At 39.2% G+C, this 22,162-nt stretch overlaps 1 protein-coding gene and 3 long non-coding RNA genes across 5 annotated transcripts; all 4 read left to right on the top strand.

Annotated features, from left to right (window-relative positions):
• Positions 1-2,231: 2,231 nt before the first annotated feature.
• On the top strand, positions 2,232-3,712 carry LOC122758924. Its single transcript, XR_006358210.1, has 4 exons — positions 2,232-2,786; positions 2,895-2,972; positions 3,149-3,256; positions 3,399-3,712. It is a non-coding gene; the product is annotated as an uncharacterized LOC122758924 (long non-coding RNA).
• Positions 3,713-4,268: 556 nt separating this feature from the next.
• Positions 4,269-5,937, top strand: LOC122758927. 2 transcript variants are annotated; one of them, XR_006358213.1, is made up of 6 exons: positions 4,275-4,563; positions 4,672-4,744; positions 4,894-4,995; positions 5,164-5,386; positions 5,737-5,788; positions 5,867-5,937. It is a non-coding gene; the product is annotated as an uncharacterized LOC122758927 (long non-coding RNA). The 2 variants fall into 2 exon arrangements; XR_006358212.1 differs by having other exon boundaries at positions 4,269-4,563; positions 5,164-5,788.
• A 121-nt stretch (positions 5,938-6,058) lies between these two features.
• Positions 6,059-6,730, top strand: LOC122758926. The gene is made up of 3 exons (XR_006358211.1): positions 6,059-6,124; positions 6,281-6,388; positions 6,531-6,730. It is a non-coding gene; the product is annotated as an uncharacterized LOC122758926 (long non-coding RNA).
• Positions 6,731-10,561: 3,831 nt separating this feature from the next.
• LOC122759630 (ras-related protein Rab-5C-like) lies at positions 10,562-16,957 on the top strand. The gene is made up of 6 exons (XM_044014588.1): positions 10,562-10,725; positions 11,695-12,029; positions 12,780-12,931; positions 13,271-13,393; positions 13,516-13,609; positions 15,911-16,957. The coding sequence occupies exons 2-6, from the start codon at positions 11,861-11,863 to the stop codon at positions 16,036-16,038; spliced, it is 666 nt and encodes a 221-aa protein (XP_043870523.1). The 5' UTR covers positions 10,562-10,725; positions 11,695-11,860; the 3' UTR covers positions 16,039-16,957.
• Positions 16,958-22,162: the final 5,205 nt, after the last annotated feature.

The raw sequence follows: 22,162 nt of genomic DNA on the forward strand, positions 1-22,162 counted from the left end.
TAATGTGGACTATGGGAGGAAGCCAGACAAGGCCACTCCACACAGACAAGGCCATCAGTTGAACCTGCGTCTAAACTTGCTACCATCTTGCTGTGAATCAACAACATCATCCACTCCACCATCGTGTGTCCCGTTATGTAAACCTGTTAAACTGAAATACTGGCTTTGATGATAACAATGATGCCAGTATTGACACATTGTTTTCATTTGCAGGCCGTAAACTGTTCAAGTACTGTCCCAGTCTATTAGCATAGCATTGCAGGAGTTTGGGCTTCAGGGCCCCCTGAGCTCCTTGGGCCCCTAAACCTGGACCCAGTAGGATTGTTCAGTGATCCATCCTTGCAGCTTGTAGCAGTTGAACAGCACAATGCCGGCAGAGCTCGTAGCTCGGGCGTGACAAACTTAAAAACCTCAGTGCCCCTCTTAAAAATGCCTCAACCAGAGGAGAGAAGAACAACAAGGGTTTGCAGTGGAGTCGCAATTACTACATCATCACGTGGGACATGGGGCTCAGGTTGGGCTTGAGATTTTTTTTTTCTTTTTTTTTTAACCTCCCAATTTGAAAGATGTGTTTGTTTTTAAACTTTTACATTACATTACATGTCATTTAGCGGCTGCTTTTATCCAAAGCGACTTACAATAAGTGCATTTAAACATTTGGGTACAAATAAGAGCTAGAAGAAAGTAAGAGCTTCAAGTGAGCCAAACTATGAAGTGCTAGACATAAGTGCGATGTATAAGTTTTGTTTTTTTTAAAACTTAAAGCAATTGAAACGGCGACACTTGAACACAGCAATCCACTCTGCGTTCACCCTGCATGGACAACATATAATAATATATGTTGCTATGGGAGGTTTTTCAAAACAAACGAACAAACAAAAAAGTCGGGCTTGATTTGGGTTTGGGTCTGAATATTCTGAAAACATGTCGGGCCGCGCTCAGGCTTGGGCTCGGGCTCCATCCCCTATTGCCAGGGCCGGGCTCAGGCCCCGATTGTACGCCTGTGCAGGCCACTAGGACAGACATGCTGGTGTAGATATTGTTCTCCTGGACAAGAAAGGTTCGAGAACACTCTCTCTTGAATTGGCATAACAGTAACTGTTTTAAAATGTTAAAGGTTGCTGTTGTAGTTTTGAAGATGAATACACTGGGGCAGCCTCAGACATGTGGGTTCCACAGGGAGAGGGCAATTATGGAGCGTGGGTATAATCACACAGGTGGAACTGTCTAGAATATTCTCAGTGTTTCCCGTAACTATTTACGTGAGAGAGCAACATGTGTTAGACACTCAGGTCTGCAAATGTCAAGGATATCCTCAGTTCACCCCAGTTAAAGCTGGTATCAGCAGTGACAAACACCTGTTTTTTGATAATCCATGTTATCACTGGTGAGTCAGGTCTCCAGAGGTAATGACGTATGGAATTTCATATCGATTGGGCCACAAAACCAGATAAATACAGAAGTTCTCCTGAGTGGCAGCAAGCATTTGAGTCATCAGAACTCGCGAAGGACAATAAAGCAGGTAATATGTGCTCGAGAGTACCTGGCTACTGCAAAACCTCCGTACCACAAGTTGACCGATGTTAAGTTGGTCTTGTGTGAACAATAGACATTTACCACGTCTGGGCATTTCGGGTTAGTTAGAAGACTCCTCCACATGGCTGCATCCAGGTCCTTCTCTTTATATTTTTCTATATTTATAATTCAAGGTGATGATGTCATACTTTCTTCATACACAGACTGGCGTTCAGCTTAAAGACATGAAGACTGTGATTGTCGTGCTTTTGGTAGGGCTGGTCGTCAGCCACAGTGAGTAAACCTGCAAACCCACAAGAGTTTTTGTTTGAGAGGGTGAACTAGATATGCTCACCAAACCACTTGTGAAAATAATAATAATCGTATATGTTTTATTGCATCTCCAGGTGAAGCTTTAAGGTGTTACTGTGGCGGCAACTCTATATGTTCAAGCTCTACGCAAACCTGCTCTGGATCAAACCAAGTTTGTATCAGCTTTGTGTTTAGTCAGCCCGGTAAGTATTGGCAGCGTTGTTCATCTGGTAAAAAACCATGATGAGTCATGATTTTTCCACTTTAACAATTTTTTTTCACGTTGTCACAGGTATTGGCTACTTCAAGAATTGCTACAAGGCATTTGATTGTGCAAAATTGATTAATTCTGCATTAGGATTTGGTAGATGCTGCCAAACTGACCTGTGCAACAAATAAATGAACGTCATGCAGCACATCAGCCAGTGAATGAATAATCCACTGTCATTGTCCCAATAAAGATGATTCATTTGAAACCATACACCATGGAATGATTTCAGGAAATAGGAAAACACAGTTCAGCGACAAGCAGATTAGGTTCATACGTTAATTTGAGTTTGAACAAAACTGAAGCAATACGACTGAACAAGAGACTTAAACTTTAGAGTTGCAATGATTTTCAGAGAAGGTTTAGTCACCGACAGCCTTTATGTATCGTGTTATTACACGAGGTTCACAATCGCCAGCTTTATTTACATAAAAGAGTGTCACTCATTTCATATTTGCAACACAGAATATGCACAAGAACATCTATAGATATGTGATTATAGGTATTTCTCCACTTTTACTCAGCTCATAGCAGCAGTGATTCAGATGAGTTTCACAATGGTGGGTTTCCCTGAGTTAATGAAACATGGGATTTACATCAATTGTGCAACAAACACCAGATAAATAAGGGAATCCTGCAAAGTGGCAGCAGACATTTGAGGCATCACAACTCAAGAGGGATAATCAACCAGGTGAGATATGTTTGATTTCTTTTCTGACAGTGTGTATAATGAAAGCAAAGCTCTAATATGTGTTCAACACTGCAGAGTTTGATGTTGTCTTACTTTCTTCACACATAGACTGGTGTTAAGAGACGTAACGTGACAACATGAAGACTGTGATCGTGGCCCTTTTGGTAGTGCTGGTCGTCAGCCACAGTGAGTAAACCTTCACATTGAGTTTGTTTCAGAGCGTGAACTCGATTTGTTCACCAAACAAGACAGCTGTGATGTGTTTACACAACCAACCTTTTTATTTAGTTACAAATGGCAAATAATAATCTTTTGTTGCAGTGAAAATTGAGTACTGTATACAGTTTATCTTCCATCTCCAGGTGAAGCTTTAAGGTGTAACTGTGCAGGCAAGGCTCCATGTGCATTCTCTCAGCAAAACTGCTATGGTTTAAACCAAGTTTGTGCCAGGATGACGTTTAACCCCCCTGGTAGGTACAAGCCTCTTTATGAAAGTAGTTTTCATCTAGAACATAATGAAATAAAAAGAAAGAAAGAAAGAAAGAAAGAATGAATGAAATGTGCATTTCATAATCAAAGTCTTAAACAACTTCCATTCTGTCTTTTCCACAGGTTCCGGCTCCTTCAAGAGTTGCTATAATGCAAGAGCTTGTGCAAACCTGATTAGTTCTGGGAAAGCGTCTGGTAGATGCTGCAGCAGTGACCTGTGCAACTGATCAGTGAACGTCATGCAGCACATGTGCCAGTGAATGAATAATCCACTGCCATTGTCCTAATAAAGATGATGCATTTGAAACCTTGGTCCATTTTCACCTTTAATAGTTCACATTTTCTTCAAACCTACGTTGAGTAAGTGATGATGACACCGCAGAATGCTTTAAGGACAGATTGATTTAGAAAAAATAAATGAAAGGATTTCTCTGTCATTAACTCTATCAGTGTGTTTATTTTAAAAAAAGGTGGACATGTGCTGTAATGTTGCACGGAGGGTGAAAAAACAATGCACAGTAAACATCAACCATTTAACACCATTTAAATGTCAGTGTTTTCTTTCTCTTCATGCACCGTCACTCATGCCTTATCTGTTCCTGAAGAGTAACGTGAGAACCAATATTCTGTCACCTCTTATTTTATTAAAAGCCAATCATCAGCCGAGTTAGTGAGTCAGAGACTGAGTCATCAGAACTGAGTCACACGACTGATGACTCAGCTCTTGAGTTTTTTCTTCTTTCTCTGTCATATTGCTGTGACGTCCCAAAAGAGACTAAAATGGGAGTCAAAAAAATAGAAGGGATTTGGATTTGGCAGCAAAAACGGGTCAATGCAAGTTGGACAGTGTGTGTGTATGTGTGTGCGTGATCTTCCGAGAGACCGAGCGACACTCTGGTCTTACATTGTGTCCACGGAGAGCAGTGAGTGTTGGAGGGGAGTTTTTAATTAGAATCACAAGAACATCTATAGATGTTATTAACTTTGTAAGGTGTTATGTACATCAGTGCATTAGTGGGAGAGGGTTATTGACATTGTTTATGACTTGTGTCGTTCCCCACTTCTACTCAGCTCATAGCAGCAGTGAGACACTTGTTTTTTTACTCTTACATAAATAAAAAAATCTGGGTGATCAGAGGTGAGTCAGTTGTGAAACGGTGTGTTTCCCTGAGTTAATGAAACATTGGACTTGCATCAACTGTCCAACAAACACCAGATAAATCAGAGAATCCTGCAAAGTGGCAGCAAACATTTGAGGCATCACAACTCAAGAGGGATAATCAACCAGGTGAGATATGTTTGATTTCTTTTCTGACAGTGTGTATAATGAAAGCAAAGCTCTAATATGTGTTCAACACTGCAGAGTTTGATGTTGTCTTACTTTCTTCACACATAGACTGGTGTTAAGAGACGTGACAACATGAAGACTGTGATCGTGGCCCTTTTGGTAGTGCTGGTCGTCAGCCACAGTGAGTAAACCTTCACATTGAGTTTGTTTCAGAGAGTGAATGTGATGTGTTTACAGAACCAACCTTTTTATTTAGTTACAAATGGCAAATAATAATCTTTTGTTGCAGTGAAAATTGAGTACTGTATACAATTTGTCTTCCATCTCCAGGTGAAGCTTTAAGGTGTTACTGTAGAGGCAAGGCTTATTGTTCAAGCTTTCTGGAAACCTGCGTTGGTTCAAACCAAGTTTGTGCCGCCTTTTTGTTTGCTGGTAAGTATTGGCTTCTAAATGGCAGCGATGTTCATCTACTAAAAAAAAAAGAAAAGTGAAAGAAAAAAAACACATTTCATGGCCCAAATCAGAGTCATGACTTTTCCTGAACACTTTAACAATTTATCTAAGGAACCGTTCTGTTATTTTGTTTCCATGTTGTCACAGATCTTGACTACTTCTTGAGTTGCTACGACGCATTTGATTGTGAAAAATTGATGAATTCTACGTCAGCAATGGGTGTATGCTGCCACACTGACCTGTGCAACTGATAAATGAACGCCATGCAGCACATCTGCCAGTGAATGAATGATTCACTGCCATTGTCCTAATAAAGATGATTCATTTGAAACCACAGTCCATGGGATGCTTTAAGGACACAAGAAAACAGGTCTTCTGCAGGTCTTTCTTCCCACAGTTCAAAGACAAGCAGATTAGGTTCATAGGTTAATTTGAGTTTGAACAAAACTGAATCAATACGACAACAAGAGACTTAAAACTTTAGAGTTGCAATGATTTTCAGAGAAGATTTAATCACTGTCAGCCTTTATGTATCATGTTATTAAGGTTCACAATCACCAGCACAAAAGAGTGTCATTCATTTCAGATTTGCATCACAGAATATGCACAAGAACATCTATAGATGTTATTAACTTTGTATGGTGTTATGTACATCAGTGCATTAGTGGGAAAGGGTTATTGACATTGTATATGACTTTGTATTTCCCCACTTCTACTCAGCTCATAGTCCCAGTGAGACACTGGTTTTTTAGAAACATCTGGGTGATCAAAGGTGAGTCAGTTGTGAAATGGTGTGTTTCCCTGAGTTAATGAAACATGGGATTTACTTTAATTGTCCAACAAAAAACAGATAAATAAAGAAATCCTGCAACGTGGCAGCAAACATTTGAGGCAACACAACTCAAGAAGGATAATCAACCAGGTGAGATATGTTTGATTTCTTTTCTGACAGTGTGTATAATGAAAGCAAAGCTCTAATATGTGTTCAACACTGCAGAGTTTGATGTTGTCTTACTTTCTTCACACATAGACTGGTGTTAAGAGACGTGACGTGACAACATGAAGACTGTGATCGTGGCCCTTTTGGTAGTGCTGGTCGTCAGCCACAGTGAGTAAACCTTCACATAGAGTTTGTTTCAGAGCGTGAACTCGATTTGTTCACCAAACAAGACAGCTGTGATGTGTTTACAGAACCAACCTTTTTATTTAGTTACAAATGGCAGTGAAAACTGAGTACTGTATACAATTTGTCTTCCATCTCCAGGTGAAGCTTTAAGGTGTAACTGTGGAGGCAGGGCTTATTGTTCAAGCTCTCAGGAAACCTGCTCTGATTCAAACCATGTTTGTATCAGCTTTGTGTTTCTTACCCCTGGTAAGTATTGGCTTCTCAATGGCACCGTTGTTCATCTAGTAAAAGAAAAATGAGTTTCATGGCCCAAATCAGAGTCATGACTTTGCCTGAACACAAGTTGTCTAAGGAATCATTCTGTCATTTTGTTTCCATGTTGTCACAGATCTTGGCTACTTCAAGAATTGCTACAAGGCACTTGATTGTGCAACATTAATTAATTCTGGGTTAGGATCTGGTAGATGTTGCCACACTGACCTGTGCAACTGATAAAAGAACGCCGTGCAGCACATCTGCCAATGAATGAATAATCCACTGCCATGCAGTGTTTACTGCATTGTCCTAATAAAGTTTATTCATTTCAAACATTTGTCCACATGCAATATTTTTCTTTTGACCTACATTCAATCGTTGTCACAAATGAGAATTACAGCTCACAACACTTTCAAGGTCAAATGTGTTAAAAATAAAAATAATTCATTGCCCTTCCCTTCCAATTGTGTTGAAGAACCTATGTAGCTTTCAGTGAGCATCCAAATTTAAGAGATGTTTTTTTTTTTTTTTGTCCATCGTGGGCTAAAAACATAGTGTTCCAAAATGACAGCCTCAGTAGTGCTGACACAGCTCCTTATATGAATATAAATGGCTCATTCTGGGGTAATGAAAATCACCAAATAATGCAATCAGGTGAGATATATTAATAATATTAACTGAGCACTGTACATAGAGATGATTCATATTTTGGAGGAGGGTAAAACAGAATGCAACATTTTCATCCATTCAACCACTATTTTTTTTTAATCATAGATTGTGTTGCCATCTTGTGGCCATGTACGATACACCACATATCACACCTGTACCTTGCCAACTTCATCCTCGTCTCACTCACTCTGCCTAATGATTGTGATATAGTGATATCGTGATTATGACACATTTGACCTATTTAACAAGATATGAACTTCTTTTTTATTCAAAGAGTGAGAGAGAGTAAACTATGCAAATGCAAATATTTTACACAAACTGAATAGTCAATTTTTTTCTCATATAACGCATAAAAATCTTATTGTGTATATACAGTATATACACACCTATATAATATATATATATACATATACGTATATACAGTACATATAATGTAAAAAAGTACAAAAAGTAAAAAAAACACAAAGCGGAAGCACAATTTTTTACTGAACCCCAAAAATATGTCGGCGAAGGTTCTCAGTCATCCAGGTCATAATCTCCTTCAGCAGTTAGCTGTGGGCGACTGGACTTACTTGAGTTAAGTTGAATACAATTTACTTCTCATCTGGGGCTGGGCGACATATCGGTAGTAAGAGTTATATCGGTATGTTTTTGAAAGTAGTTGAGACAATATCGCCATACCAGTATAATATATATTATTTTTATGTTGTCTTGTGAACACTATTTTATCCGGCCGCCTGCTTCTCTCTGAGCCTACAAGCCGAGTTCAGCTGCTACGCATCACAACAAACATTTGAATGAAAACATGGCGGACACGGTGCAGGTGGAGAGTGAGCAGTTGGTGGCTAAGGAAAAGAATAAAGAACAAAGAGCAAAGCGACATGATTTGCAAAACGTGCATGAAAAAGGTTACGACAAAAGGTGGAAACACTACAGATCTCATCAGCCACCTGCAGCAGAACACCGACTGCTGTATGGAGAGAGTGTGAAACTACATGGTGCTGCTGTGGCCATGGGTTCGCAGTCACAGTCTGTCTCTCTCCCTGCCGGTGAGGCCTGCACTACTGTGTACATTGTTTTGTTCTTTTTGCAGAGGTATGCCTGCCTATTAGATCTGAATATAGGCAGATTTGCATCACAGAATATGCACAAGAACATCTATAGATGTTATTAACTTTGTATGGTGTTATGTACATCAGTGCATTAGTGGGAGAGGGTTATTGACATTGTATATGACTTTGTATTTCCCCACTTCTACTCAGCTCATAGTCCCAGTGAGACACTTGTTTTTTTAGAAACATCTGGGTGATCAAAGGTGAGTCAGTTGTGAAATGGTGTGTTTCCCTGAGTTAATGAAACATGGGATTTGCACCAATTGTGCAACAAACACCAGATAAATAAGGGAATCCTGTAAAGTGGCAGCAAACATTTGAGGCATCACAACTCAAGAGGGATAATCAACCAGGTGAGATATGTTTGATTTCTTTTCTGACAGTGTGTATAATGAAAGCAAAGCTCTAATATGTGTTCAACACTGCAGAGTTTGATGTTGTCTTACTTTCTTCACACATAGACAGGTGTTAAGAGACGTGACGTGACAACATGAAGACTGTGATCGTGGCCCTTTTGGTAGTGCTGGTCGTCAGCCACAGTGAGTAAACCTTCACATTGAGTTTGTTTCAGAGCGTGAACTCGATTTGTTCACCAAACAAGACAGCTGTGATGTGTTTACAGAACCAACCTTTTTATTTAGTTACAAATGCTTGTTTTTCTTGTTCTTGGAATTATGAGGCAAATAATAATCTTTCGTTGCAGTGAAAATTGAGTACTGTATACAATTCGTCTTCCATCTCCAGGTGAAGCTTTAAGGTGTAACTGTGGAGGCAGGACAAATTGTCCAAGCTCTGGAACACAAACCTGCTCTGGTTCAAACAAAGTCTGTATCAACTTTCGGTTCACTAACACCGGTAAGTATTGGCTTCTCAATGGCAGCAAAAAATCATGACTTTGCCTGAACACTTGAACAAGTTGTCTAAGGAACCATTCTGTCATATTTTTTTCCATGTCGTCACAGATCTTGGCTACTTCAGGAGTTGCTACAGTGCATTTGATTGTTCAAGATTGGTTAATTCTGAGATAGGATCTGGTAGATGCTGCAGCAGTGACCTGTGCAACTGATAAATGAACGCCATGCAGCACATCTGCCAATGAATGAATGCAGTGTTTACTGCATTGTCCTAATAAAGTTTATTCATTTCAAACATTTGTCCACATGCAATATTTTTCTTTTGACCTGCATTCAATCATTGTCACAAATGAGAATTACAGCTCACAACACTTTCAAGGTCAAACGTGTTAAAAGTGAGCATCCTTTTTTTTTTTGTCCATCGTGGGCTAAAAACATAGTGGTCCAAAATGACAGCCTCAGTAGTGCTGACACAGCTCCTTATATGAATATAAATGGCTCATGAGATATATTAATAATAATATAGTTAATAATAATTAACTGAGCACTGTACATAGAGATGATTCATATTTTGGAGGAGGGTAAAACAGAATGCAAAATGTCATCATAGATTGTGTTGCCATCTTGTGGGCATGTACGATACACCACATATCACACCTGTACCTTGCCAACTTCATCCTCGTCTCACTCACTCTGCCTAATGATTGTGATATAGTGATATTGTGATTATGACACATCTGTCCTATTTAACAAGATATGAACTTCTTTTTTATTCACAGAGTGAGAGAGAGTAAACTATGCAAATGCAAATATTTTACACAAACTGAATAGTCTGTTCAATTTTTTTTCTCATATAATGCTTACATAAAAATCCTATATAATATATATTTATATATATATATACATATATAGAGTAGATATAATGTACAAAAGTACAAAAAGTAAAAAAGTACAGTACAAAAGTCAGAATTTAAATTTCAGTTTGTGAGGTCATTTCACAATTTATATAGAGTTGGATCTCATTACAAAAGCATGTAAATATGGGTGGGGTCTGAATAAATGTTGCCTGGTGGAGGAAAGATTTGGTCAAAATAACATTCATCATTAGGTCCAGTTTTGTGTCCTCTATTATTACACCAAAATAAGGTAATTGTTATTTATAGTAGTAACAACTTCAAACCTGTATTTTTCATTTAACCATTCCATAAAGTGTTTCCAGAACAACTGAGTATGAGAGCACAAGACAAAGAGATGTTCTGTTGTTCCGGTAACGCAATTTTTACCCCAATAATCCAAAATCCAAATCTTACAAATTCACTGGAAGGGTAGGTATTGTACTGTTTGGATTTCTTTTGTTTTTGTGGAACTGAATCTGTTTTTTGTAGGTCAAATAAGTTCATAATGTTATTCTGTAAGACTGCGCAGGCCAGGGTGTAAATCATTTGTGAACAGTGGCAGCGAGGCGAATTCTTGATAATACAGAGTAAGACTCTCGGCTCATTTGATTGGTTACTACTATGTGTCACATGACAGACGAATCCAGGAAGTGCTCTTGTCACACAAAGCGGAAGCACAATTTTTTACTGAACCCCAAAAGTGTTTTGGCAGTCAAGAAGAAGAGAGCGTAAAAGAGGAACAACACTGATATAAGTCACAGTGCACCGCACGGAGAGGAGGTCGTCTTTCGTCGCTGGTATGGACTCTAGCGTGATATTTGTCCACTTTCACTGTTTCTTCCTTGTAATCCGACGTTAGCAAGGCTAGCTTAGCCTCGGGGCTAACTTCAAGTGGATTTGTTTTTGTCCGGTTACACGGTCAAAGTTGAGGCCTGGTCTGGAGCCAACTGTTGTTTTCCTTCTAGTTTATCGTATTATATTATTTTAGTGGGTAACCTTGCCTGTTACATGACAATTTGACTCCCTGACGTTGTAGCTGTGGTTTTAAACTTTTGGACACTTTGAAGTGCCAGGTTTCTAATGAACGCATAAGAACAGCTTGTGTGTTGGACGCGGTTGCGTATCAAACTCCTGTTTAAGTGATATAATCAAACAAACACGGCATGTATTTGTACTCTTGTGCTGCAGTAAATCATTAAATCGTTTTTTTTTTTATCTGGATCCAGCTTTTATAACGCAACACCTCAATGTAAGAGTTGTTGTTCAGGCACCTAAAGCACAGTACACACATTACTTTGGACTTTAAATACTTTACCATAAAGTACTTAATCAATTCATCAAAATGAATGCTAGCCTGTTATATAGTTATAGTTTGTTATAGTCCTTCTGTACTGCAACTGTTTGTGTTTTGATGCAACAATAGGGCTGGGCGATAGTGCCAAAATGTTATCCTGTTGCAACAAAATATCTAGATAAATATGAGATGGTTAACCCACTTAATTTAGTTTCTGAGTTACCAGTTAATTGTGGTCTTACACCTCTGCTTTTGTGGTTAAAAATTACACACTTTTTTGCACAGAAAAGTATTGCTCAAATATTTATTGACTTGTAAAATATCCTAAATATGTAATAATCTTCAAATAATCAAAATGCCAGTCTGTCGGTTACATCCTCAGTAGCTTCAGAAAGATAGAGTTGAAGTCACAGTTTTTCCTTATTCTTATGTAAGTGGATTGACTGATTTCTCCATGTTTTTGTTCTTTAAGGTAAATTTGGTTACTCCACCACAAGCTGCCATATTTGCTTGTTCCCACTGGAAGACTGATCCTTGACCCCACTGACCACCAACAGTACCGGTTTGTTTAGAGTTGGCACCTGTCCGTAACATCCTGTGAGCGCATAGTTTCCCTCAATATCAGTGTCTCTCTGTCAATGGCTGGTCGCAGTGCAACAACAACCAGGCCCAATGGAGCCACAGCAACCAACAAAATCTGCCAATTCAAACTGGTGCTGTTGGGGGAATCAGCAGTGGGCAAGTCCAGCTTAGTCCTGCGCTTTGTCAAAGGCCAGTTCCACGAATTCCAAGAGAGTACCATTGGAGGTAAGAGACGTTGGCAAAAGTGGCCTTTTTTTTCTCTGCAAAAATATAAAATATATAAGTGTCCAAATAATTCCTTCATGTTCATGCTGACACCAAAATTGTGGTTTTGTTGATGACTCTCTACGTCAACAATAATGATAATTATTGTAAAATGGCAAAACAGTCCAATTCCAATTCTACAAGGTCCTGATTGGATTCAGTAATAAATTATTTAGAGATGTTTTAGTTTCATACCAGGTTTACTTTTGCCATATTTTTGCAGAATTAATGCTGCGAATTGTATTACATTTTGATCTCTCTAACTGGTACATCATTAATTAAAAAGCAGCTCTACAGTACAGTTTAAGGTGATAGAAGATGAATGATGATGATTTGCACTCACATTCACTCACTCACTCACTCACTCATCTTCTACTGCTTTATCCACATGAGAGTTGCTGGTGCCAGTCTTAGCTGACATAGGGCAAAAGGCGTGGTACACCCTGGACAGGTCTATTTAGAGTGTCCAATATCCCAAATTCCGAAATCTGCATGTTTTTGTAGACGCACACACGGGGAGAACGTGCAAACTCCATGTATCCCTGTTCTGCCTGGGTTGCAAACCCGTATCTTCAGCTGACCCCTCCAAAGGCCAGGCTAATTTGAATTGCTACACAGCCTCGATACAATAACTTCACCTGAACAGTATCTTTGAGTGACATGGACACCTTTTACTCTCCTAATATTTATTATCCTTTTTCCTTCCCTCAGCTGCCTTTCTCACTCAGACAGTCTGTCTGGACGACACCACTGTGAAGTTTGAGATCTGGGACACAGCGGGTCAGGAGCGTTACCACAGCCTGGCTCCAATGTACTACAGAGGAGCACAGGCGGCCATTGTTGTCTATGACATTACCAACACAGTAGGTTTCGGACATATAGGGTAACAAAGAGGGGCAGAGTTTTAGTCATCAGTCATTAATAATACAATGAACTGAGATGGGTTGTTGCTTAAATATCAGTTTGATAATGAGTTAGTTTTAACTTTATTGTTTTTTGTGTTTGTTAAAAACATTGTTGGACTTTGCTGTTAAATAGGCAGTGAAATCCTGATGTAATTGTCCATTGTTGAATACTTAATACATGTGAGTTGTTTTTCTTTACTTAGAGATAAAAGAGACTCTCCCATTTTAACTTACAAGAGCAGTTTACCCCAGGGAAGCAGTTATGAGTGATAATAATAAAGTTACTTGCTTGATTAGGATACTTTTGCACGAGCAAAAAACTGGGTGAAGGAGCTGCAGAGACAAGCAAGTCCCAACATTGTGATTGCACTGGCAGGCAATAAGGCGGACATTGCAAACAAGAGAGCTGTGGATATTCAGGTAGGTTTAAGCATACATACAAATCAGTTTTTACAGCACATTCATTTCATTATTCAAAGTGTCAATTTGTTATATTGTAAAAAAAAAAAATCAAAAAAACAATGTTGAAATAATGTTCTCAGGAGGCACAAGCCTATGCGGATGAAAACAATCTACTCTTCATGGAGACCTCAGCCAAGACTGCCATGAATGTTAATGAAATTTTCATGGCTATTGGTAAGTGTGTTGTGTTACCCTGATGAGTCAAATGTTACTCCACTCTGACCCCACTCCCACAGATCAGTATTTTTAAACACCATGTAGGTTTTAATACGCTCACTTATTTTCCACTGAAAAGTAATATTACAACGAATTCTCACACACAAAACAAAACAAAGGTGATTCAGGTTTCCTCACATATTTTGGGCATGTTTTAACAATAACAATAGAAAATACCCTGTTCATGGAGATGAATTTGTAGTGTTTGCGCTCAAATAATTGTGCTCTTGATTAACATTGTCAAGGTATATCAATGATTATTTTTATATAGTGATAAAATTTTGCATATATTCAAGTGACGTTAGTGAACTTAATATTCAAAGCAAAAGTTCATGGTTCCAAAACAGTAGTTTATAACGATGTAAAGAATGTCTGTTCCATTTAACAATTGTCAAATGAGTTCACACAGTGCTGATTCATCGTATTAGCTCGTATTAGTGTGTTTCTCACTATAGTGGTGTTTAATCTGCGGTGTCGCCCAGTGACATTCCCATGCTGCATGCAGAAAGTGATTTGTTTCATGTCGAGATAGAGGCAGCAGAAACATGCGCTTGTGAAGCGAGATGACAGGAAACAGGTGGGCATATGACTGAAAACACGAAGAAGCTCCCACGAAAACTTGCAGAAGTGAATTCTACTGCTCATAAAAACCTGTTGGGCCCACTCAATCCTGCAGTGCTGCTGTGTGCACACAAGCACTCCTTCAGTTGGGTGTGATAGTATTGCTTGACAGAGCCTTCTTTTCAGATGAAGGAACCAGCAAATGTTATGATTTTTCTGTTCACAAAGACCAAAACAAAGGCAGGATAACAACAAACAACATAATCAACAACAAAGAAATGACCATAGGCTACATACTAGAGCTTTATTTTAACATCACCTTCAACTACTGCTATAGAAATTGTATTAATTTGAGAGTAACAAAGTAAAAGGAAAGGAGGAAAAAGAAAAATTCTGCTAGACTAGAACTAGTGGATAAAATTCAGTCACAAAACAAAAAGTGAAATCCCGTCATCATCTCTTTTTGTTTCATGGCCTATTGAACATGGAGCAGCCTTAAGAATTGAGGCAAATATGACATTTTTACACCATCAAATTTCTTCATTTAATTTAAAGTTGAAGTTCAGGGCTCAAACTATGACCATGTTCAGACCTGCTATTAGCGTCTGTCCTGTGAGATGTGACGAGAAGATCATGTGTTCACACCTGGCTTTAAAATATCTCCTGCATCAGTCTCCTGTGACCACTTGTGATCAGATCTCACTTCCCCCACATTATTACACATTATATGCTGAAACACATAGTCATTTATGTTTCTTCTGTGTGTGTGTGTGTGTGTGCATGCGTGCATGCACGATTAGCAAGTAGTGGTAGGCAGTGGAGGCTTCGAAAAGAAGTCCAGGCGAATGGTGTTCAAAATGAGCACTTTTACTGGCCAACATGTTGCATTTTACAAAAAGATTGGAATAGCACTTAGTGTTTGTCTGAGGTTTACATTGAAATCATTTTTCAAGCTAGTGTGAACACTGGCACTTCAGAATAAACCTATTTCAAAATAGTGCATGTCCTCTAAACGCAGTGTATAGTGATTAGCTGAATTAAATCTGAATTTTCTCTCAATCTTAGTATTGTGAATGTATATAATGCTTGTCTAGTCTTGATGACCACTTAAAGCTGCTTTACACTACAGTTTTGCCCCCATAACAAAATGTCAGCTGTTAATGTTGCAGACATTAAAATTGATCAATTACGGGGTTTCAGCGTGGTATAATATTCATTATATTTTGGTGTAAAGGATTCAGTTAAATAGGCTATGAATTTATTTAACTTAATGACTGAGACCGCCGACCTTATCTGAGCACTTTTATTGGCGTAAGTATGTATATTTTCCTTTCCTTTTAACTATTAAGTTTATTTAGAAAAACATTGTGAAGCATATTTTGGGTTTTCTAATTCTAATATTTTGTTTTTTGATGCAGCTGCACCAGGACGCAGCAACAGTTGACCTGCATATCACAGTTATTATCGTTTTAAATTGGTTCAAGTTCAAACACAAACAGATCTTTTTAATTGACAGGTTAAAATGATGTGGTAATTAAGGCTGTAGTATCAGCCATGAGAAGAACAGATTTAAGTACCAAGCCTGAACAGGTTCTATGATTCTCCTCTTAACTGTCTTGTTGTCTTGTGTGGAGTCCACTTACCCATGAGCTTTGAATTTTACATTTGAATATGATTGTGTGCATCTTTTCCCTGCAGCTAAGAAGCTACCGAAGAACGATGCTCAGGGCGGAGCCGGGCAGAGCGGACGAACCCGGACAGGAGTGGATCTACAAGAACCCGCCCCTCAGGGTCGCAGCGGCCGTTGCTGTGGCAGCGGCAATTAGGCAGTACAGAGCAATGAACTTAGCGAGCGAGCGCTGAACATTGTTTTAAGGACAACACGTAGCTAAGCCCAGAGAGGCAGGAGAGAGCAGAGCCCCTCGCCACTCCTGCACTTAAACTGAGATTACAGATGAGATTATCTGGATGCTCTTTGAATAAAGGAACATTCTTTTAAAAAGAATCATAAGCTAGAGGGAACTACCAGAATCCCTCATTACTTCTTTCCTGTCTTTCCCCTGTGTATCTCTACCTCCCTGTTACCCTTCACCTTCTCTACCAGCTGATTGAATTCTATCTTTTTCGGGGTGATATTGAGGAATTTGTTTTATTGTATTCTTTTTTTCCACAATTTAAGGATGTGTTTTTATGGTCTGCATGTATGTAGCATATACACATACAGTATACATGTATGTGTATGTGTGTGCGCGCGCGTAAACACACATACATGCAGTTATATATTTTTTTCCTCTTCTGTCATGTCATCATTATGAAAGATGTAAATGCCCCGCTATTAATTACAGCAAAGCAATTCTTCTCTTTTGGGACCTGGACTTGACACAGTTAAAAGAAAAGCTGAGCGGCCACACGCTGCAGCTGTTTCTGAACTGTGCAACCAATGCAGTCGTTTAAATTAATTGTACATTGATATCTGTAACACCACAGTTGTTAGCCTTTTTTAAATGAAATGTGAGGGAAAAGTCTGCAAATCTAAATGTAATAAATAACGTACAAGACTTGTTTTGTTTTGAGTTGTTTCAGAATGTATGAAGACTAAACCTAACCAGGCTTATATCACTCTATGTATTAAACGTGCATGTCAGTATAAACATTTAGGGTTTTTCATGACAACAACTGTTGAAATTTTCTCTAACAGTGTCACTAAATGGGAGCCATTTTAATTTAAAGGAGAATATTTGCTGATTCTGTGAGTGTTTCTATCTTCAGCCCGGTTACTAACGAATGTTAAGGACCGTTAAGAATCATTCATTATTTGGGGAAATGGGAGCGTGAGGTAATCAGACAAGTAAAAACATGTGGCACCACTAGATGGCAGCATTACATTTTGATACAACAGGACAATTGAATGCATGTGATCCCATTGATTTACTTGAAAGCCATGTCCTCTAATAAGTCACAAAAGAAAGTGTGTAATAGATGAAATGATTAATAGACGGACACTGGCACCTGACTGCATGAGGACATTTTTGCACACAGTCAAGTGTTTTCATGCGTGTCTGTGTGTCCATGTGTGAGAGTGGAAACTTTGTGAAATTCCACAGACGTCTTGTGTGCTTCATTTGGACTCACCTGATTATTCTGCAGCTCATTTTAACCTGGGCCTAACTCTGGGTTAGTGCTTTTAATGGAGGTGCTCTGTGTGCTAAGTTAAAGTATGTGTAATATATACCTATACAGTTTGTGCTTGCGTGTGTACTTGTATTTTTCAATGCATAAACACTGACCATATCAAGACCAGTAGTCCTCATGGAAACCAAACTCTGTTCCTAAAAAGCCTTATTTCTGAGGTGCTGGTTAAGTTTAGGGCATAGATTTTAAATTGAGGTTAGGTTAAGGTCAGGGTCAGGCATTAACTTGTTATTGGGAAGGTTATGGATAACGCTATGTTTGGGCTGTGGATGTAAGACAACGAAAAGCTGCACAAACCATATATATAGTTAAAATTTGAATGTTCACACACACACACACACATTTGAGTCACGCATCATCTGTGCCGAAAGCAGAAGGCTGCTCTATTCACACTTAATGATTTCTCATTTGCTGAGCTGTCAGTCAAGATGCATTCTGTCAAAGAGAAAAGAAGGCGAAAAAACAATAATGATTTCAAATTTGGCCTTTGTGAATAATAATGGCAGGAGAGCGAGACTTCGCCTGACTCTGAAGAAAAGTGCTCTGAAAGCACATTTCTACAGCTACAAACCTTTCACATGTTCACATTCAGTTCCAGTGAGTGTCATTTCTCGGGAAAATGATGTAGCCACTACAACAGGGATTTTCTGATGAGCTTAAAATGTGTAAACATACAGTATGTGTGCTCGAGGAAGCAATCACCCAGTTTATCACCCCGCAAAAAGACAGAAAACTGTCATATAGTTCCAGTGGCTCACTCTGATGGATTCTCTCTATCTCCACAAACAGAAAGAAATGTCATTAAATACCAAGGGCAGGGGGACACGATAATCTGGATTACATTCTGCGGCGCAGTCTGCGATTTCTGCTGATAGCAGTAGTATATATGTGATGTGGTCCAATAATTGTCTGTTATCTAAAATGAAACATTGAACTGTGCCGCCAAAGAATGGGACGCTAGTGAGGACTGAGGCATGATAAACAGTTGCTGAAAGGTCATATTTTCTTATAAATATCAAACGGCGAGTTGCTTTTTATTTAATTTAAACGGTGCCAGCAGTGAAGTGAAGCAATGATCATCCATTTTCACTTACACACATGATCACTTGCTTCCTAGTGCAGTCATAACAACTCAATGGAAGAGTTTATATATTAAAGTTATTGTATGAAATAGTTTTGATGAGTTTGTCTTTATTCCTGCAGGAACCACATTTGTACTAGCAACCCAAGACTGTTGTCCCTCATGATTTCACTGTTTTTTTATTTCAATCACTCGACGGTGTCATTTAAAACAAACATGAGAGGTCTCTTTGGGACCTTTTCTGACATAAACACTGACCTCGTTAGGACCAGTACTCCTCTTGGAGACCAAAACCTGGTTCCAATGAGGCAGAACTTCATTTCTGATCAAAGTTTCGGGCTATAATTCAAAGTGTGGTTAGGTTCATGTTGGGGTTAGACATTCACTGGTTATGGTTATAGTTAGGGACAAGGCTGTCCAAATGAATGGACGTCAATGAGAGTCCATAAAACGATAGTGTGTGTGATCTTGTATCTTTGTGAGGACCAAACCAAAGGGAGTGGGGACATTTTGGCCGGTCCTCACGTTCTGTCATCACTTAAAAGGACTTTTTGAGGGTTAAGACTTGGTCCTAACTGTTGTCAGTTACTTGACTGTGGATAGCACAGCTTTAGCATGCCATATTGATTTGATAAGGTTCAATATGGAGTGTCAATAATCTCTACCTAATGTTCAATTCTGTGTTTTAACAATTTTAGGAACTTTGTCCGTCTTAACCCGGGGTACAAAGACCAACCAGGGGAAGGTGGTGTCCAAGAAGATGGGAAAACTGATCCAGAAGCAAGCTGTTCATGTTGATTTAAGGTAACAAGTATTGTTGTTGTGTTCTTTATACTGTATCTGTGTGTAGTATTGAGTATTCAGCATTGAGTTGCCGTGTGTGATTGCTTGCTTGTCTCTGTATGTGGCCCTGCGATGCATGAATGAATGGATGAATGTATGTAGCTACTGTGTGCAGGCTATCCCTTGCCATTGTTACGAAAAAAATGCTGAACTTGGAGTGAAGTACAAAAAATTTAATAACTTCTTTAGTCGCAATGCTAGCAATTTTAATTTTGGAACAAATATATATTTTATCTTTTTTAAAGGATCTAAAACAACTTAGCAGTGTGATACTGAAGACCATACACATACATATAAGACCATACGTGCTACCTAATACCTTTCACAGCATTAAATAGTTTATGGAGATTACGGTCTGAACTTTTAAATTACAGTACAATGGGCGCTAAATTTCTCACAGTATTATTCTGTAAAGTTCATATTGTACAGCACAGTACTGTAATAGTATTTACAGTAATAGATTGTTGTTTGTGATTACAGTAGTGACACTAGATTAACTGAGTGCGTGTGTCTCAACACAAATCAACAGCTACGATTAAAGACTCCGGCACACTCTTCTCAATCCGTGTCACAAATCCGTTGCCATAGGGATCTTAAATTGTTAGTCGCCAGCTTTTGTTCAACTAAAGATCAATACAGCCTTGATTGCCATGATTGATTCTTTCATAAACATCCTGAAAAAAAGACTTACATTAGTGAAAGGATAAAAACCTTTTTTGAAATGTTCTTTTCACTTCCCAATCATTTCTCACATTTCCATGCCTAACAGCCAATAAATGTAGTTGTGGTCATCTTTTGTTATGCATGGATCAAAAAAAAGAAAAGAAAAGAGAAGCCACATCCTGCAGCTGCTGTGGTGCACTGAACGTCACAATTAGGATGATGAAGCCACGCTCAAATACTGATTACACTTCACTTCAAAGAGAGAGAGTGAGAGAAAAAAGAAGAAGGTTGCCATGGTGATGAGGTCAAACTGAAATGTGTGCAACCAAGTTCTGGATAATTCTGAGACCAGAGGAATAAAAATGGCCTTTAATGAAAGCACTCAAGATGATGATGGAGGCGAGTGCTGGTATTAACTTTGATGCTGGGAACATCACGGAACTGGAGTGAACCAAATAAACCATACGATGAACAACAGCAGTCTGATTCTCCTGTTGTCGGAGAATCCCCTCTGAGCCAGCTTTGTGTGTGTGTGTGTGTGTGTGGCTGTTGGCTCTGTCCACTGGTTCCTTTTGTACACGCGCACATAAGCAGGGCCATGAAGAGCACTTGATGATGAGCTGTGATATCTTACACCGCTGTCTCTACTTTCATGTGCACATGAGCACATGTGCCCCCTTTATTTTTAGGGTGGGTTGCCTTGTGGTAGGGTCAAGCAGTGTACCAAAAGGACTTCAACGTGAAGGACATAGCTCAAAGTCCAAGTATGTTTCCACCGTGCATCCATCACCATGCAGCTGACAGCTGAGCTGAACGCACACACACACACACACACACACACACCACCGTGTTGGCCGCAGCACACAAGCGCCCATGCCACCGTGCTGCTGAATTCATCCGCAGGCATCTGCTTTTGAACGTAGCCCAACAATGTTAATGAAGGGAGGGTGGAAGGGGGGATGCAGATGACTGGACACAACCGGGGGCCTAAAGGCGAAGAGGATTTGACGTGTCAAAGTCAGTCAACATTTTCCTTTGACTCCTCAACCAGTTTTTCTTAGAGGCCGCTCTGTGGGAGGAAGCTTTAATAGAACTGTTCACAGATATGCTTTATACGCCCGTCCATCTCTCCCTGAGCACACCGTTCAATTTCAATTCCCGATGCATACTTTTTTTTATTCAGGAACGATTCAACGTGATTCAATATGATCATTCTGTCTCTGTCTTTATGAATGGATATGATGCCACAGAAACACTCTGCAGAGTTTTATTTCAGTCAAGATTCAGAGTGACACCGGAACTCCCAGAATTCTCAGAACCTCACTAACGGATGCCAGTCATTGGATGACCCGTGCCGGCAGTCACAAGGTCTCACTGCACTCCGATCCAATCCAATCCAGTGCCCACCATAACAAACAAACAGAGCATCTGACATGCAGGAGCCAGGACATGTCAATGTAATGCCATATTTAATGGGCTTTAACTCAGAATGTGAACTCTGCTCATCCCATTAAGTCCTGTAGTGAAACTATACACACACTGTCTTTAATAATGTTGGGGGGATAGGGTTCACATCCTCAGCTTCTTTTTTCATGTATGATTGAGTCTGAGGTGTGTGAATGTGTATCTGTGTGTGTGTGTGTGTGTGTGTGTGTGTACAAATCTATCATTGTGAGGACATTTTGAACTTGTGGGGATATTTTGTCCGTGCTCCACAACTTCACCGGGCTTTGGTTTTAGGGTTAGAAGTTAGGTTAAGGGTTAGGGTTATGCTCTTTGTTGTGATGGTTAAGGTTAGGGTAAGGGGCTAGGGAATGAATTACGACGTCTGCGACGTGTCCTCACTGAGATTTAAAAACAAGTTTGTGCGCGCGTGTGTGTGTGTGTGAAGCGTGAGGTGTTACATCTTAATTGTATAAAAAGTGAAACACAAATAAAGACTCATTGATTTACTTGAAGGTCATTTAAACCATGTTAATAAATCAACTGCAAAAATAAATCAAAAGCAACTGCTGCAAGAGCAAGGGTCACACATTTAATTTGTATTAATATTAGTTAAATAATAATAATAACAATTGTTGTTTTTTTTATTTACGTCTTCGTCTACAAGGAAAATATACTGGTGTAAAAAGTACATTTTTAATTTATATTTTTTTATATGTACTCTAGGC

The sequence above is a fragment of the Solea senegalensis genome, linkage group LG18 (assembly GCF_019176455.1).
Source record: "Solea senegalensis isolate Sse05_10M linkage group LG18, IFAPA_SoseM_1, whole genome shotgun sequence".
Lineage (NCBI taxonomy): Eukaryota > Metazoa > Chordata > Actinopteri > Pleuronectiformes > Soleidae > Solea > Solea senegalensis.